Raw genomic sequence first — 17208 nt, 5'->3', positions numbered from 1 at the left:
GGGAACACCGAATGAGCACAGGGGAACAAACACAAGATGCAGCACCTATCGCCGCTTCCTCGTAGAGACAAGAGGCGAACTTCACACCCTTGGCTATGGCATTGGCAGAATGGCTGGCATTTACAGAGTTACGGACGGACTTCGAGGACCGAAAGAGATGGCTGTGGAGTTGGTGACGACAGACCAGTGTGAGCGAGCAATGGCTTCTTGGTTCATCCTCTGGGTCCCATGCTGACCGTGTTTGCGCTAAGATTTTAAGATTATGAACAAGTAGCGCGGCTCGACGGATGTGGCGATTTGAAGCATTCTTTGCTGTGCGTCAGTTTGAGTCGTCGCCGGCGCAATCATTCACCGCCAGTGATAGCGCGTGCTGTTCGGATCGGAAGGTTTTAGAGTATGATAGTGTCGTGTACCTGGCGTCTGTATCGGTTTCTTGGAGGTGATTTATCAGAGCGAATGAATTTCGGCGAGTATGTGGGATTGAGGAAGAGTATGGAGTAGGTAATTTTGTTTTGCTGGAGTTGTATGACTTGAGGGAGCTTCGGTCAGAGTGTAATGTGTGAGCTGTTAGCTGTTAGGTTTCTCCTGGAGTTTATAGTTACGCTTTTGTTGAAATCCAAGAGAAGGGAGTTTCAAGTGCTTGAGCTAAGAATGTGGAAATCGTTTTCGGAATTGTGATATTTGAGGAGAATTTTGTCAAGAAAGAGGTGACAGTGGTATTGATTATTGTGCTTGCACGGCAGGTACTGGAAAGGGATTTACGGTGAATGTTGGAAGTGTACTGGCTACTTAACGTTGAACGCACTTGTTATGAATCAGATATCGTGTGGACGCATTCAGTGGTTTTACGTTTGGTGCATGTTCTTTTGCAATTTCGAAATCTTTGACAGAAGCTCGAAGCTGATTCTTCAAGAATCAATTCCAGAGAGTTTCAAGACTGAGAAACGAAACTTGCTTGTTCTGGTCTGAACCTTTTCATGTTGCAAGCTGATTGGTTGAAAGAAGTTGAAGACAGATGGAAAGCAAGTGATTAGTATGCAAAACAAAGTCAACATTGCTGGGATGAAAGACGGCATTGCTGCTTTGAAGCGCGGCAAAGCTTTCATGAATCTAATTCATAAAGCGAAACATCTGCCTGAGGTTTCCTTTAAATGCAAGCTTGATGCACTGTTTCTCTGGCTTGCTCTTTTCAACTCAACGAAATCTGTGTTAGATTTTCGTTCTGTTGAAACTTGATCACACTACCCGTGAAATCAAAATGTTTGCCTCCTGGATGAGCCTTTGAATTACATTATTTAAGCTGATTAAGGTGCAGTTTGGTTATTTTAGAATTTAAACCATCGTTGCGAATATGCGGCCGCTAGACTATTCTGATAGCTTCTCCAGCTCTGATCCTTCCAAACCGCACAGTAGTTTTCTTTTCGCATCGATGTCTAGGTTTTTAACATGGTAGTGCATCCAGATCGAATCACTTATCACTCTGCAGCGGCTTCAGATCAATGAACGCAAATAGTTGCAGCAAGTGCCCGTTATCTGCAATTCATTTCCCCTACTTTCAGTCTTGTGTGCATGACAGGGCTATACGAGAGATCTGCAAGTGACACTGTTAATATTGTTTTAAATAATAAGAGGTGTAAGATTTATGTGACGTGAGATTTTCATGGACTATGTAATCATATCAGTTGTCTTAGAAATGAGACCAAAAATACTGAAGTTGGTGCATATATAAACTATATCAGAGTTGCTGCCGCCCTCGAAAATTAGGAAAATATTACGTAGATAATGATATCTCACACTTCATATGGCTTATGCGATAGGAGAAAGTACCCACCGGAACGTTGAGTAATGCGCAATTGAATCTCAGGCTGTCGTTCCATCACGGCGTCTTTGGAACTGCTTCAATTTTGGCCTTTGATCCAATTCAACGCCTTCTTGAAGTTGCCTCAGTGTATGTTGTGTCCCTCTGATTGCTTACTGCTGCCCCATGAGACCTGTGCTTTAGGTTAATTCTGAGTGTTCAGTACTTAAACCGAAGTAATTTGCTGAGGGCCATGATCCTCACTAAATATCCTATGCGCAGATTCGTAAATGATTTCCTCATGCTGCAATGCAAGGGATTTTTTTCGTTTTCTCTTAATGTTCCTGACAGCTCTGACTAGCACACTACAATTATGTCTTTACAAGAGAGACTTCTGATGTGGCTACTAGCATCAGACACAGGTAACATTATTGTACCTGGTCTTCATAGTTATGTCTTACATGATGGATACACTTGTCGCTTTGTTTGCAGAGATGGACGTATCAAGATCTTTGGAGGTGCAGGTGTAGAAGCTTTCTTTCAATCGTCCACACGAGTCCCATGTAAATTTCTGAAGGTTAGTAACCTGCTTTTAGACGATTATGAATGTAGATTTTCTACATGGTTGAGCGTTCGGTGCCATGGCCGAACACTCTTGAGCTGATACCAAACGTTTATGAAAGTTTTTCTTAAGTAAAAGTTCAGCATGGTTTCGCCATCAATGCTTCTGTTTTTGAAGACGCGATTGCTGCACGCAATCCTGCCGTGATTAGCTGTTACATTTGGATTGACTTATGTCAAGTGTTTGTAGCCACTCATGCCGAACTTCGTCTCTGGGTGCATTTTATACAGTTCACATCTGGTGGACAACTCGTTCATATTAATGCTGAGAATGACGTTGAGGTAAGGAAATGTTCCTCTAAATTATTAATTATGGTTTCAGATCCTAGGCATGGCTTTGCTTTGCTTTCTTTTTCCTGCCGAAGTGTCTTGGTTTTTCGCGACGAACCAACAATAATTAAGGCGCGGAAAAGGATAGGCAAACTTCATGCAGATTGATATGATGACTATTGTCCAGGTTTGGGATCTTGAAAAGCAAACGCTGGGGTGCTCGCTCAGATGGGAGAGCAAAATCACAGCATTTACTGAGATTCCTGGCACTCAGTTCATGTTGATCCACCCCTCATTTTTTCTCAAACCTTCTATCTGCTGCTCCGTATCGTCATCACAAGATAGAGATTACAAATTAATAGTGCTAGTAGATGCTCCAGTATTGAATTGCAAGGAGAAAGAATACAACTATCGTATTTTCTTGAAGCATAGTTAAAACATGATTTCAAGCTTTTAAAAACTGCTCGAAGTTGGCGTTGCAGTCAAATGCCGCATTTAACAATATTCAAAGATTGAACCTGGTGTAGATCATCTTGGAAAATTGGGAAAAAATCTTTTCTATCCTCATGAATTGTTCTCTGATAGAGAGTGATCTGCCCCCACGGTATATTGGAAACGAATTTGGAACTGTTTCTGTTGTTCAGTTCAGCAAACTGCAGCGAAAGTTGTCTGAGCTTCCATATGCCATTCCTGCTAGTGTAACGTTAGGTGAGTATTCCAAAATTTTGATACTACCCTCATCGGTTTGCATTATCTCGAAGAATGTATTTCAATTTAATGTAATGATGCAGGTAGCCTTGTTAAGGCTGGAGGCTGCACTGCACCTGCAGTTGTTAGTATTCTTCCACAGCTCGATGCTGTCTATTCAGACCTATTGCTAGTTTCTGGTGCTCTTTGGTTTGAAATAGGAAAGTCTGACAGATGTCTTATTGCGTAAGCCTTCAGTCTTCATCGTCTTCGATAAAATCTTTGCTTGTCATTTTTTCCAGGTGTTTGCGAAATAAGTAATCTCATTATAAAATCCTATTATTTCTAGTATTGAATTTTGAATTAAAACTTGAATGAAGATTTTGCAGCTTTGTACTCAAAATGATTCAGAGGTTGTACTTGATGCAGACTTTCAGAAATTGGAAGTCCAATTGCTCACTCAGTTCCTGTTTTGCGAATAATTTCTAGGTTGGTTATTGTTTATGAAAATGCCCTGTTGGTACTTTGGGACCTTCACGAGAAAAAAGTCATTGGTGTGCGTGGAGGAACAAAAGCAACGTGAAATTCTTGCAGAAAACTTCATTAGTATGCACGAACAAGCTGAATTACCCGTCGGACAGCCTCAAATTCCCTGTCCCAAGGCTGTGAGTGATGAAGAGGACGAAGAAAAGGAAATCTGCGCCGCATGTTGGACCTGTGGAAACACCTTGTGCACTGGATACATAGATGGCGATGTTTGGATTTGGAGTATTCCTTCAGTAACAACAGACGACTCTGGGATTAGCTGTCCTTTTATTTCAGGAGAACCTCTTCGAAAACTAGATACACTGCCCGGAAAATCAACACGAATGCCTATTTTCGTCATGGCATGGTCTGGTGATTTGAGAGCCAGCAAAAGTGGTGGCCGGTTGTATTTAGTAGGAGGTCGAGAAGTGGGTTCCCCAGAAGTGCTTACAGTAAGTTTTTTAAATTTTCATTCTATAAATGAAATTGTCCATGCCCTATTCATGGATGCTTGTTGAGGTGTTTATGGATGTGATATGAAATCTCTTGATCAGCATTGTATCTGTAAATCTCAGGTTCTGCCTTTGGATGGAAACACAAATTCAGCGAAGTTGCCACGGCTAGAGCTTCTATTGCATGGACCATTTAGAGATTTGGCTCTTCTGCCGAATCCAGGCGGTGCATCAATTGCGGCACTAGTAGTCCTTACTTCGCCAGGACAATTGCATTTGTACGATGAAGCTGGCATTGCTTCTTGTTTCTCCTCTCAGAATGAAAGTGGTTCCTCATCATCTTTAGTGCCAGTGACTTGGCCGGCTCCATTGCCATCCACTACAGCAATCAAATTTGCTTTACTTCCACAACAGTCAGCAGCGTATTCTATCTTACCACAGGTACTGTAATAATTATCATCTCGCGACTGTAATGATTATGTTTTTTCATGAAATTGCCGGGAGTAATTTTTTATTTTATATTTATATTTATTTTTTTGTTTCTCATATTCTCGCCTACTCTCTTTATCTGCTAATATTCACAGTCAAGAGTCTGAGCATAGAGAAAACCAACATATCTTTTGGTATTAGAATTATGCTTATGCTAATATGGGGACTGTGGATTCCTTTAATTGCGTTGGAGTAGCAGCGACGTTGTGCCCTTTTCGTTGCCAGCTGGAACACAGTGGCCAATAACTGGAGGGAAGATGAACTCTTGTTCCTCATTGTCAAAGCAGGATTGGCCACACACAATTCTAATCACGGGCCTCAAGAGAGGGCAGGTACAGATGTGGGATACCTCCACGTCAACGTTGCAACTTCTTCAGGTCGCAGAAATACAGGTGGACCAGGAGTCCTTTCTTATTTTTTTATTGCTCCCACTGAATTGATCTTTGCTGAAAAGATGACTTTATTTCATTTTGTTTTACCTTTATTTTTTGCCCGTTTGACGATATATGCTGTATAAAATAGCTTCCATGTTCTGCAGACCGGAATAGAAGCAAGCCCAGTTTCAGCTTTGGCTTTCTGTCCATTTTTACAGAACTTGGCAGTGGGCAATGAGCAAGGCAAGGTATTGTTTTATCCACCTTGCAAATTTGTCGTATGCGATAACATTGTGCATTGCCAGTTGGCGGCAACGAGATAAAAGAAATGTGCTGTTCGTAAAGTGCAGTTCCTAACCTGGTCCTTGGATTAGTCGCTTGTTGATATGCACCATTTTTCTCTTTAGAATTAATCTTTGTAACCATGACCTTGCGGGGCTTTTAGGTGTCGTTGCACAGTTTCAGTGTTGAATCAAGGGAGATCAACTGCTGCTTTATTAACAGCATTAACAGTTCTCAAGGCTCTGGTGAGTGGTTTCATCCAACTCCTTTACTTATCTTATGTTGAACACCTTGTGAGCTTAGTCTTTTCATTTTAATTTAATGTAAAATCCGGGTACCTTCTGCACAGTTCACAGAACTCCATATTTAACCCTACAAATTAACCTATCTGTATGCTACGAGTGACATAACTGGCCAAGTGTGCTAAGCTGCAGTTATTCGTTTCATCTACTTTGATGCTTTATTCTTTTTGTTTAATCCTTTGTTCAAAAAAATATGCTTGGGCATTTTGACCGATCCACGAGCATTGACACTCGTCGCAATTGATATATTCATCTTTGGCAGTTTCTAGGCTGAAGGCAGTTCCTGGATTTCAATGTACGCTTGTTTTAAGTGTGCATCAATCGGAAATATGTTCGCTAACCATCGCCAGTAAGTTGCGGAGGCTTGCCACAGGTGATGTAGCTGGTGTGGTGAGTCTCTCATTTCGTTTCGATAAATCATATCTCGTGAGTGCCTGGACAGTCGAATATGTGGTCTGGTATTGTAACTTGGACCAAGAGTTGTTAGCTACATAAATAAATTATCAATTATCTGGCAGCAGAGACTGCAAAGAAAGTTACATTTCTATAAGCTTCAGTTCGCGTAGAAAACACAGTAAAAATTAGGATTTTCTTGTTCATTCATCTGCCGAAGGTTCCTATAAGTGCTTTTGGCAATGCTGTCTATATTATTCAAGTATTTCTCGTATTCTTACAGGTAGTGTTACAACATGGGTATACATCATGCACTGAATATACGTGTAAGGGGGTTTTTGTTATTTTGTTTTTCTATTTTCATTTTTGACGTAAAATGTTAGAAGCGTAGAAGCCTGAAGCACTATGCACAACCTTATGGATCTGCATTCAATTGTGTCGTTTATCTGACAAATATCACTGTTCGACCTGGATAATGGACTCTTATATATTTGGGCAGTAGTTTTGAGGGGAAAATCAACCGTAACATCAGCAGCATTGCTTTTGCAACCGTCCCTGTTAATTTGAAGAGCAGCACTTCTTCTCCTATGTCGCGATCGGGGTCCAGGAATAAATCTTCTCCACCTGTCTTACTATTTGGGCCCAGGAGCCAACCTTGTTCACCTATGTCTCTCCTTCGTTCTCATCTCCAGTGATATTCATAGCAAACAAAGAAGGGTCCATGGATGTGATTGATGCAGACACCGGATGTGGCATTCTCAGTACTGGACCTGTAAATCTGAAACACTTATCTACAGCAATAACCATGTACCTACTAGGTTGGTTCTCGTCTGTATCTTATATTTTTCTCATTTGCATTTAATATTGATTTTTTTCGATTTCAAGGTAAAGTTTGCCACAGGTGGTTGGACGTGAGGTTGTAACAGGCTGATAAACTTGTCCCATACTCGTGACGTGTAGAATTTGTGTTGGCATTTTTGCCTATTTTGGCTTTTCATACACAATTGCCTTGAGGCCTTGCAGATGAAAACGGAGCGCCGTTGAAAGAAATGGAAGATAAAGTAAAAGAAGTGGGTGCGGACAGTCCGTTCTCAACAGGATCAGGCTCGGAAGCGTCTTATGTGTTGCTGTGTTTAGAATACAGTCTGCAACTTTACTCCACGTCAACCATTATTCAGGTTCAAAGTGCCTGGAAAAGTTTCGCTTAGTTTTCTAATCGTTAACTTTTCAGAATAAAGATCTGTAGAGCTTAAATGACGTAATGACTTGCTTCGCTGATGAAACAAACACTAACGGTCTGTCTTGCTTCTCTGATGTCATGATTTTGTCCTTGAATTCTCTGATATATACTGGATAATTTCAAATTCTGACAGGGTTTTCGCAAGACTTTGCGGAAAGTCAAGTTTCAGGCATTGTGCTTGCAAGCTTTCCCATTTGAATGTTCTAGTTCTCATACATGTGGGCTTTTACTTTTATTCAAGTCTGGCCTAATTGAAATCCGGTACGTTTTGGTTCTTCAAGTGTAATGGGCCACAATATAACTTAGAAAAGTGCTTTCAACCCTATTCTATTTTATGTATTCTATCTGCTACAGTTGTTATCACTGTTAGTCACAGTAGTCGTGGTAAGACATGTTAAGTCTTCCAGGCATAGCGATAACATGTCCTGTTATTACTGAGTTTGTGTAACCATCATTCACTGCTTCACAATCAGATCGCTACCCGACCTGGCTCTTGTTCAGGAGAGATCTATGACCACTTTGACGCACTGCGAACTTGAATTCGGTTCGCTAAAATTAAGTAATTCGACCAGAAATGGACATTTGGCATTGGTATGTCGCTTAGTTTAAGAAATTACTTTGTTAGAGTTGACTCCATATATGCTTATTATTTAGTTTTCTACCTTCTGCTATTTTGTTAAAATCCAGTCATTTAAAAATGGAAGTTGTTCGAGTTGCAGAATGTCCCTTTAACATATTAGACCTTTTTGCACAGATTCATGCAAATCTAGAGATTCTTGGATTGTCCACAGTGTCGGAGGAGAACAAGTTGAGGTGCTAATAAAATTTCTTGGTTTGACTTTTTCTCGTGTCGGCCATGTTTGTTGAAGAATTTCAGCTAAAAGAATTGCTATAGTAATGCAGCCTACAGGAAAAGTTCAACAATCGTTCATTGGAGATGTATCTTGTTGAAATTTGTAGATGTGTAGTTTGCAGAGGCTGCGAATTTAATGTTGAAGATGTTCTGAATTGTGTTGGCACTGCAAATTTCAAATTACCAGATTCATGTTCAACATTATTTGATAGGAATCTTGCTACTGCATCAGAAGCTGTTATAGACTCTCCTACGCCGGAGTCTAAGAAGAAGGTGAAAAAAAATATGCCAACCTGCTCTTCAAGTGCTGAATTTACTTTCAGACAGGGATTGAATTTGATATACAAGATGTTTCGTGTACAGAGTCTTCTTGGAGGATTTATTAAAGAACTAAAAAGTGGAGCTGGGCAGCCACTATACCTACATCCTTCGGTTGAATTAGGAGCACTTTTTGCGTCCCGATTTGCCATCTTGTCTACAGATTCTGAATCAAAAGCTTCAATGGGTTCCTCATCCAACTCCCTGTACTTCGGTGTGTGCTCCATTGTATTCATATTAGGTCATGAAATCATAAATGAAACCCTTTCCAGAAAGACTCATTCGTTTCTATGCCTAATCTGACATACGTACCTGCATTTGCAGATGACATTGACGTTAATTCTGATGAACCGACTATAAGTTCGCCCATAGCAGGCAAGATCAGGAAGGAAAAACTCGTCAACAGATTGAGAAAGAGTTTCAAAGGTATTTATATAATTTGACTAACAAACAAATTAAGAATATGTTAGGAATGATAGGCAAGAATGCCGATGGTCAGAATAGTGATTGTGGAGTCTTCCACACTGTTCTTATTATGCGAGATATATTCCCTCTTGCCTTCGCACTTTGACATGAGATTTATGTGTGAATATTATTCCTAAGTTCCACTAGCTCATAGCTGACCTGACAGTTGGCCATCCACTAGATATTATTCTACCATAACGCAATTCTATGTGATACGCTTAACAGTAAGCAAGGAGAAGAACGATGGAGCAGACAACAGATCGATACTTGATGAGAGTCAAGAGGATCTTTCACCTCAAGGTCGATCTGCAGATGAAATTAAAGTTAAATATGGCCAAAAACCAAGCATGGTAGACTTCAAATCTGTTCAACTAACATTTTCAAATTCTTTACTGCAATGTTTGAAGGTTCATTTCATATCATCAATTCAGTCGAATTTCAGGCTAGGATGTTTCAATGACTACTCGATTGTCTAGGTGGATACCGTTCACATTCGAACAGTATCAGTTGAGGCACTTTTTTAGGGATTAGATGTGCTTGTTCAAACATCACATGTGAATATGAGTGTTGTGAAGGAATATTGCTCATCACGTTAATTGTATTATAATTTCAACCTGTATGCTCTAATACGTTTTGAAGCCGGAATTTCAGTGAACGTGATGAATAATTTGGTTAATTTGGCTGTTTAAGATTCAAAGTTATTTTCTACGTTGTCACTCTCTATCTGTAATACTATGTACAGTATTCAACGACTTTTGTCAAGTTTTACTGAAATGACGTGAGTTTGGTTTTTGTTGATCCAGGACCCCATGAGTACTGCTGCCATTAACAGAGAAAAGTTAATAGAACGGGAGCACCGGCTTCAGGTGTATCTCGTTCGTATCATCGATGGATTTTTAGATAAGAACATATTTGTCATCACTTTGATTGAGGTCAACTAAGACTGATTTTCGGAAATGCTTAACTTTACGTGAAGGGATTTCTTAAGCTTGTATACTTTTCATTCGGAGGAATTTTGTAACTTGTCAATGACCAGATTTTGTAGGTCGTTGCTGAAGCAGACTATTGTAATGACCTCTGTGCAGGCTGTGAACAACCAAGCTGAAGAGATGTAAGAGGCAGCTGGTGAATTTGCGTCGATAGCCGCAGAATTAGCAAGTAGGATTGAAAATAGGAAACGGTATAAGCTGTAGTATTAACTTGGCTCTCTTTCGCTGTGTAAACCTGAAGCTCAGTTCTGTAGTTGTCGATCAACAGATTCCGTCGTAAGCAGTTCGAGAAACTGGCATTTGTTCACTTCACATTGGTGTGATGAATGTATGTCCTATAAAAGAACCATTTACTGCACTTCCTACTATTGTATTTGAAATGACCATTCAACAAGCGCGAGGATTCTCGCAATGCAGAAATGCCAGTTGCGAATAGAGGTTTATTCATCCGAAAAACCAAGACGTTGCGAGCATTCAAGGGTAACAAGGATTTAAAGTCCTTGAGCTTGATTTGAATGCTACTTATGAGGGGTTGGGTGAGAAGTGACTAATTATACCACAGAGCTTTTTTTACCCAGTAAAAATAGTGCAGGATAATTGCGCACGCATCTAAAAGATTACATTACAAAGGTGTGTATTACCAGCTACGCGTGACTTAAGGAGGAGTTACAATTTCCAGCAACAGACGCGTTTTTCTCCAATTTTCACAATCGTGCAAGCTGCTAATAGAAGAAAAGCTAAGTGTGAATGAAGTTATAGAATTTTACATCTTACTGTTTGAGGACTTACAGTGACCGATTGTATGAACAAGGCATTTTGCAGGTTAGATGACAGTCCGGATCGGAGTCCACTGCGCTCAGACACACTTGAAGATTCTGAGGATATGCTGGCTGAACACTGATGTCTGTTCGACCCTGTTGCAGCCTGCCAAGTGTGGCATGTCGCTTTGTAACGTGTCGCCACCTCCATGGCCCTCGACCACGTGGAAGCTGGTGGCAGCATAGCTCTGAATGGGATCCAAGTAAGCTCTTCCTCATCAATAACTGCGTACGATCGGTTTCGATCCATCTACTTCCATTAAAACCAAAATTAGCGACTCTGACTAATTTTTGGACGGTATTTCGCTGATTACGGACCGTTTTGGCCAATTAAAGCTTCAGGATTTTATCGATGCGAAAATCTTAGCTTTTCAACTACAACGTTGAGATATATGCTTTTGATATTAAGCGAATGGCACAACGCAACGTCATCCGGACATCAACTTCCGGGCATAGGAAGGCTGACATGGCTCACCAACACCTTCCTCTAGCTAGATTTTCTCCGCAGCTTTGTTCCCTTACTTGACAAGGCTCCTTCCCATAAATGCTTCACCTTCTGTCGGACTTCAACACACAGTTTCCGATCCTGGTCGATCACATTGCTTTCCAGTTGGTCTATTGCTGTAGAATCAATAGTGTAGACAAGTTTGCAGTTGTTCATTGTCGTTGGATTCATTTGAGCAGATCGCAGAGTCGGACGGATTTTTTGACACTTGACTGATTCCTAGTATGGCAGAACAATCCTACCCTCACGCTCAGAACCCCGCTGGCATGAACACAGGTACTTGACCATCCTGTGTGCAGGTTTCAATGGTGACGGATGATCAGGTTTTCTAGTTTACTATTATATCCTCTTCGCTGAATTGCAATGCATGTGAAACGATCGAGATAGTGTGTAAGATGAAAATTTATCGAGCTATGTCCAAGACTGCCCTAATGTTAAGATGTTGATTGGTTGATTGATCGTGAACTTTGCAGGCAATGATGGCGGCTACGTACAACCCCCGGAGAACATCCACCAGACGACAGGATTGTCGGGTGATCATCAAGCTGTAGTTGGGCAACAGTATGTCGCCCATGCACCGATGACCTATGCTATCTCGCAGAAGGTGTCCATCAAGGACGGCGATTGGGCAATCGTCGATCAGAATGGTAATAGCTCCTTCAAGGTTAGCGGCAAGATTGCGAGCATGCGTGATAAGCGATACCTGAAGGACGCAGCCGGTAACAAGATCCTGACCTTGAAGAAGAAGCTGATAACTATGCACAACTCATGGGAAATCCTTGCTGGCGATGGCAGCAACGTCTTGGCCACTTGCAAGAAATCCTCTTTGGTGCAGGTGAAGACCGCCATGGATGTCATGCTTGCTTCTTCCACTTCGGGCAAGAACACGCCAGACTATCAAGTGAAGGGCGACTTTTTCAACTACAACATTGCTATCTACCGTGGCACCGAAGAAGCCGCTGTGGTATGATTTCACTTCAATCATTCCTTTCCTAAGCTTTCATATTTTGTATCAGCGTTCTGATCTGGCGATTAAATTCGGAGCTTTTTTGGGTTACATAACAGAGAACACATGTTTAAAGACGATGCCTTTTGGTTGAATCCCTAAGCATCATCCAACTCAAACTTTTGGATCGAATGAAAGACAATCCGGGTAAAATGTTAGAGTTTAGAGTGGCATATACTCGACTTATAGCTGTTACTAACAAGAGAACTACTTGGACTAGCTTATTTTAGTATATGATTCTGATTTATGTTTATTACTAACTTCGTTGCCATGGTCATGGATCCAACAGGTGACCCGCCAGATCAATGTTAGATCACAGATATTAGATAAGGACTCATTCGGAGTGACAATTCACCCCGGAGTAGACCAGGCCTTAATATTTGCGCTCATCGTTGTCATGGACGAGATTTTCCTTGACGGAGACAGCTCTGATTCCGACTAAGCATGTAAATACTGGGATCAGTGAATTCAACCTCGACGGTCAGGTAGCTTCCCAGCTGCGAGCGTCTTCTGTATGCGGCTTTGTTTGCGGCACACTTTGTGAAGTGACCGCTCAGTAGCGAAAACGTGATTTTGAGAAGGTAGTTGCACACATGCAGGGCTTCTTACAAACGGCATGTTTCATGTCGAAGTTTGTGAACTAAAGCTATTGTATATTAATAAATTTCACTCTATTGAAGGGTGACCTCTATGGTATATGACAATTGAACATAACTGTGTAATTGTAGTGTCTTCTCCACTTGTAGTCGAAAGTGATGTTATCAACAAGTATGATGCTCTAGGTCTTGTAGAAAGGGTATGGAATGCTATCAATTTTGAAACAGTACATGAAACACCTCTTTCAAATATCTGCTTTCTAATTTGTGAATTTTAATGCAGTTGTATATAGCTTCTAACATCAAAATACGTCCTATTGAGAACCCTCAGTGTATGCCATATTATAAGGAATTCCATTGTGACTACAGGTACTATTGCAGTCAATAAGTCCCAATTCATTGCAATATATTTTTCTAAATCTTTGCCAGCCATGTCAATCGTATACAAAGTATAATTGCACAAATTCCCCACTGTTATTGTTTGTTATTGTTTTTTATTGGCCTATATTATTAAATTTAGTAATGTTGGACATGATTTCTGTTAAAATATATAGCACAAAATTTAAAATAAATCTTTTTTATAATATTCTCTAATAAAGGATGAGTGATGTTAATTTTCTTTCAATTATAAAATGACAACATTTTGGTTAAATTAATTTTCTAGTAGGAATTTGAGTATTGTTTGTAAAATAAAATAAATTAATTAATCAAAAAAATTAATAGTAAAGTTATGCTCAAAATCTTTAATTTTTTTATCATTTAAGAATCCAAAGATATATAACTTGGTTTTTATTAAATATTATAAATATTCAAGATTTTTAATAATTTCATTTAATTATGAAAGATTTTATGATTTATTTGAGATCATGAAATTTCATATTCAAAAAGTGATTTTCCATCCTTGGTTAGCACATTCCATGCTTCAAATCAATAAAACTAAGCTTATGTCAAACTTATAAGACTTTTAGCCATAGCCTCATACTAAACTACTTGTTCATTAGATCTACATATTTAATTATTATCTTTCTTAAATTAGATTCTTACTATCAAGAATAGCTATCCAAAGAATATTAATGTAAATAGAGAAAACTTAAATTCTTTGCTAATTGCATAAATCAGCTAAAATAATCCAAGAACATGCTATTCACGTTCAAAACATTTACATCTATCTAAATTGACTTCACCTTGTAAGGTGTTCACAAACCTTAATCAAAACCATTTGCTTTAATTTCAAATTTTTGTACAAAAATTTGAATAAAATCTAAGTAAATATTTCTTGCTAAAAGTAAATAATAAATATCACAAATCTAAATCCTCCAACCTTATGTGAAATACAAAATCAATCCAAGTCAACTTACACTCTATTTCTTTTACCTCTTTTGTCCTCTCAAAAGACAATAGCTTAGTTTCTAATGCTAATAGGTAACAGAGCTGAGGATAAATGAAAATTATCTAAAAATAACTCTAAAAAATAAAATAAAAAAGACACTTAAAAAATGAATTGGGAGATAAATTGCACCTATTGACAAATCTCCGCAAATTGCAACTCATACCAAAACTAGGAAATACCACTCCAACAACTGCATAGTTTAAACCTTAAAAATCATCATCAAGATTATTTCTTTATAGTCTTCTATATAAAACAGGGCATTCAAAAATAATAATAATAATAATAATAATAATTAAAAACTAAATCCGAATCTAAAAATTAAGAAGAATACAAAATAAATAAACAAATTCTATTTGCACCTTCAATTTTACAATTCCTTCTAAACCAAAAGAGCAAGTCTCTTATGTAGACTCTTTTTGATATCCTACTTCACATAGATATCAATTGAAATATGTAGCTTTAAATCCTACATTCTTTCATATTTAATTTAATTTTTTTCTTTCTTTCTTTCTTTACACTATCAGTTTTCTTTCATGGCTATTCAAACCTCATCATTTGATTAATATTTTATTTAAAGTTAAAATAAAATTTTATTTAAATAAAATTTATATTTTAAGATGATTTTAAAATATAACTATAATAGTATATGTAAAGAATAAATATATGGTTGTTAAAAATTCTTCACTTAAATCATAAAGTTACACATTTATTTTATTAATTAAGCAAAAAGAAATTTTATGTATTTACAACTTAGAAACAACCTCTATTTTAGTAAATATTATTAAGCAAAGAATATTAGTTAAGAAGTATATATTAAATAGGGTACCTCTATGTATCCTAAGTAATTTAATACCTTTAGTAGATGGAAATTCAATTGGTCATAGAAGTTGGTATGAATTATGAGGGATCATATTATTTTAATATTTTAAAGTGAATTGAGCATTAAAGGAGCAATTGGTTGATGTTGTCTCACTAGTCATACAACAATGTGTGCAATGATCATGCTTCAACAAACTTAAACAAATTCTTCATTATTACCACATAAGCTTATATTCTTTACTTTATTCTTTATATTCTATTTTCTATCCTCTCTATTCTTATGTCATAGTTAAAAAGAATGTGCACTTGGTCAAGATTAAATAATCTTTGGAAAAATAGTGATAGTGATCAAATTTTTAGTAGAATGAACAATTACTATGATAATCCAAATAACAAAGAAAAAAAATTATGGAGATAAATTAAAAATAATGCAAGTAAAATATTTATTACCAATATAAGTTACAAAGCTTTATTATTTTTGGATTTTGCATCTATATATGTGCAGGTAACAAAACATAACTAACAAAAATGCACTAGTTTCTTTCTTGCAGTTTTTATCATGTTAGAACCTAACAAATACTCAATGACTACAAATTCATAATAAAAAAATTAGACATATTACTCAATATACTCATGTAAAGTAGGAAAAGAAAGAACTTGGACTTATTAGAGCTCCTTCATAGTTAACAATTTTAAACATTGTGACACATCACAAGAAATGTGAAAAAATAAATAGCAAAGAGTTGGCAACTTGTTGCAAATGTTTGCCTCACTTTATAGCAATAGAAAGTAAACTTGCAAACTAATTTGGTCACTGTCAAGATATGCAGATAAATATCAACCTTATCTTTATTTGGGAAAAAAAAAAGAAAAAAAAGAAAAAAAAAAAACCATATTTTTCAATGAATAGATGACAAATTTTAAGGAAAACATTGAGTTTTTTACTTCTTATTGCACAAAGAGACTAGAAGTTTAGATGCATTAGAAACAACTACTTAAGTGTTTGCACTAAAAGAATTAATAGAAAAATACAATTACAATGGTAATTTTAATATAGATAAATCTTGTTTGTTTTAGAGCATTTTACTAAATGATATAATTTTTAGCCAATTTATTTTTAAAAAAAAATTCATTTTAATTATAGCTAATTCTGTGTAAAATATAAATTATAGCCATTTATTATTGGCAAGGCCTAGAAATCTTAAGAATTTAAAAAAAAAAAAAAATAGACAAGCAACTTAGATGTAATTATTATTAAAAAGAAGAAGGCTTAGATGACATCCATATTATTTATTGAGTGAATCAAGTAATTCAATGGCAATATGAGATGGCAAGGTCAAAAAATCATTCTTCTCCTTGACAATTGTATTGTGTATAGCGTGAATGGTATTGTTACTTTAAAACAGACTTACTATTTTTTTCCTCCTCTCTCTCTCCCTCCATCAATCACAAATTCTATTCTACTACTTATGGATGTTGAAATTATTATTGATCAATGGATACAAATATGATTTGTGCTTGATAATTTAAGAAATGATAACAATGATCCTTATAAGATCAATGTTTTGTAAGCAATGCATTGGAAAAAACGAGCATAAAATGAAGCATTTTAAGTGATAATAACAAATTTCTAGAGACATATAAGACTACTAAATTTTATTATACATGAATAAAAAGAAGAAATAATTAAAGATACAAAGGAGATTCAGAATAATAGTGCACAAACATGACGTGGTTTGAATATTAATAAATTCTCAATAGAGATGTTTCTTAACCTTTCTTATAAAAATAATACTATTTACTAGATATTTAATGATATCCCTCATATCATTGATGTCAACATTGCTACATTAAAAAATAATTTAAAAATCAAAAAAATTTAAAAATCGAATTGTACAAAGAGCATTTGAGCAGTTTAGATGAAGCATTTTAAGACTTTAAAATAAAATTATTCACATAAACATCAACACCTATGGTCGAATGCATAATATATAAGATTAAATTTGTGCAAAGTAA

General features: G+C 37.2%; 4 protein-coding genes across 13 annotated transcripts; all 4 read left to right on the top strand.

The window, feature by feature from the left end:
- On the top strand, positions 1–3125 carry LOC141046079 (uncharacterized). 6 transcript variants are annotated; one of them, XM_073538086.2, is made up of 6 exons: positions 45–501; positions 820–1140; positions 1818–1948; positions 2291–2375; positions 2651–2701; positions 2877–3125. In XM_073538086.2, the coding sequence occupies exons 2-6, from the start codon at positions 1036–1038 to the stop codon at positions 3123–3125; spliced, it is 621 nt and encodes a 206-aa protein (XP_073394187.1). In that variant the 5' UTR covers positions 45–501; positions 820–1035. The 6 variants fall into 6 exon arrangements, with proteins under 6 accessions (XP_073394204.1, XP_073394187.1, XP_073394179.1 ...); XM_073538078.2 differs by having other exon boundaries at positions 46–497; positions 744–1140; XM_073538075.2 differs by having other exon boundaries at positions 47–501; positions 744–1140.
- A 130-nt stretch (positions 3126–3255) lies between these two features.
- On the top strand, positions 3256–6204 carry LOC112290598 (uncharacterized). Of its 3 annotated transcripts, none has more exons than XM_090254981.1 (7): positions 3256–3397; positions 3866–4353; positions 4477–4794; positions 5039–5234; positions 5381–5464; positions 5662–5743; positions 6070–6204. In XM_090254981.1, exons 1-5 carry the CDS (start codon positions 3256–3258, stop codon positions 5452–5454), a joined length of 1218 nt encoding a protein of 405 aa, XP_090111107.1. In that variant the 3' UTR covers positions 5455–5464; positions 5662–5743; positions 6070–6204. The 3 variants fall into 3 exon arrangements, with proteins under 3 accessions (XP_090111107.1, XP_073394148.1, XP_073394143.1); XM_073538047.1 differs by having other exon boundaries at positions 5042–5234; positions 6063–6120; XM_073538042.1 differs by having other exon boundaries at positions 6063–6120.
- Positions 6205–6299: 95 nt separating this feature from the next.
- LOC141044388 (uncharacterized) lies at positions 6300–10452 on the top strand. Of its 3 annotated transcripts, XM_024537110.3 has the most exons (11): positions 6300–7011; positions 7217–7371; positions 7567–7694; positions 7907–8024; positions 8188–8246; positions 8499–8559; positions 8650–8818; positions 8929–9030; positions 9295–9419; positions 9873–9935; positions 10155–10452. In XM_024537110.3, exons 1-11 carry the CDS (start codon positions 6915–6917, stop codon positions 10182–10184), a joined length of 1107 nt encoding a protein of 368 aa, XP_024392878.1. In that variant the 5' UTR covers positions 6300–6914; the 3' UTR covers positions 10185–10452. The 3 variants fall into 3 exon arrangements, with proteins under 3 accessions (XP_024392878.1, XP_073394163.1, XP_073394159.1); XM_073538062.2 differs by having other exon boundaries at positions 8650–8791; positions 9873–10452; XM_073538058.2 differs by having other exon boundaries at positions 9873–10452.
- Positions 10453–11460: 1008 nt separating this feature from the next.
- On the top strand, positions 11461–13101 carry LOC112290639 (protein LURP-one-related 15). The gene is made up of 3 exons (XM_024537143.3): positions 11461–11657; positions 11855–12345; positions 12677–13101. Exons 1-3 carry the CDS (start codon positions 11606–11608, stop codon positions 12827–12829), a joined length of 696 nt encoding a protein of 231 aa, XP_024392911.1. The 5' UTR covers positions 11461–11605; the 3' UTR covers positions 12830–13101.
- Positions 13102–17208: the final 4107 nt, after the last annotated feature.

The sequence above is a fragment of the Physcomitrium patens genome, chromosome 1, assembly GCF_059467195.1.
Source record: "Physcomitrium patens ecotype Gransden chromosome 1, ASM5946719v1, whole genome shotgun sequence".
Lineage (NCBI taxonomy): Eukaryota > Viridiplantae > Streptophyta > Bryopsida > Funariales > Funariaceae > Physcomitrium > Physcomitrium patens.
The sequence above is the reverse complement of the archived record's forward strand: the minus strand, read 5'-3'. Positions and strand labels throughout refer to the sequence as shown.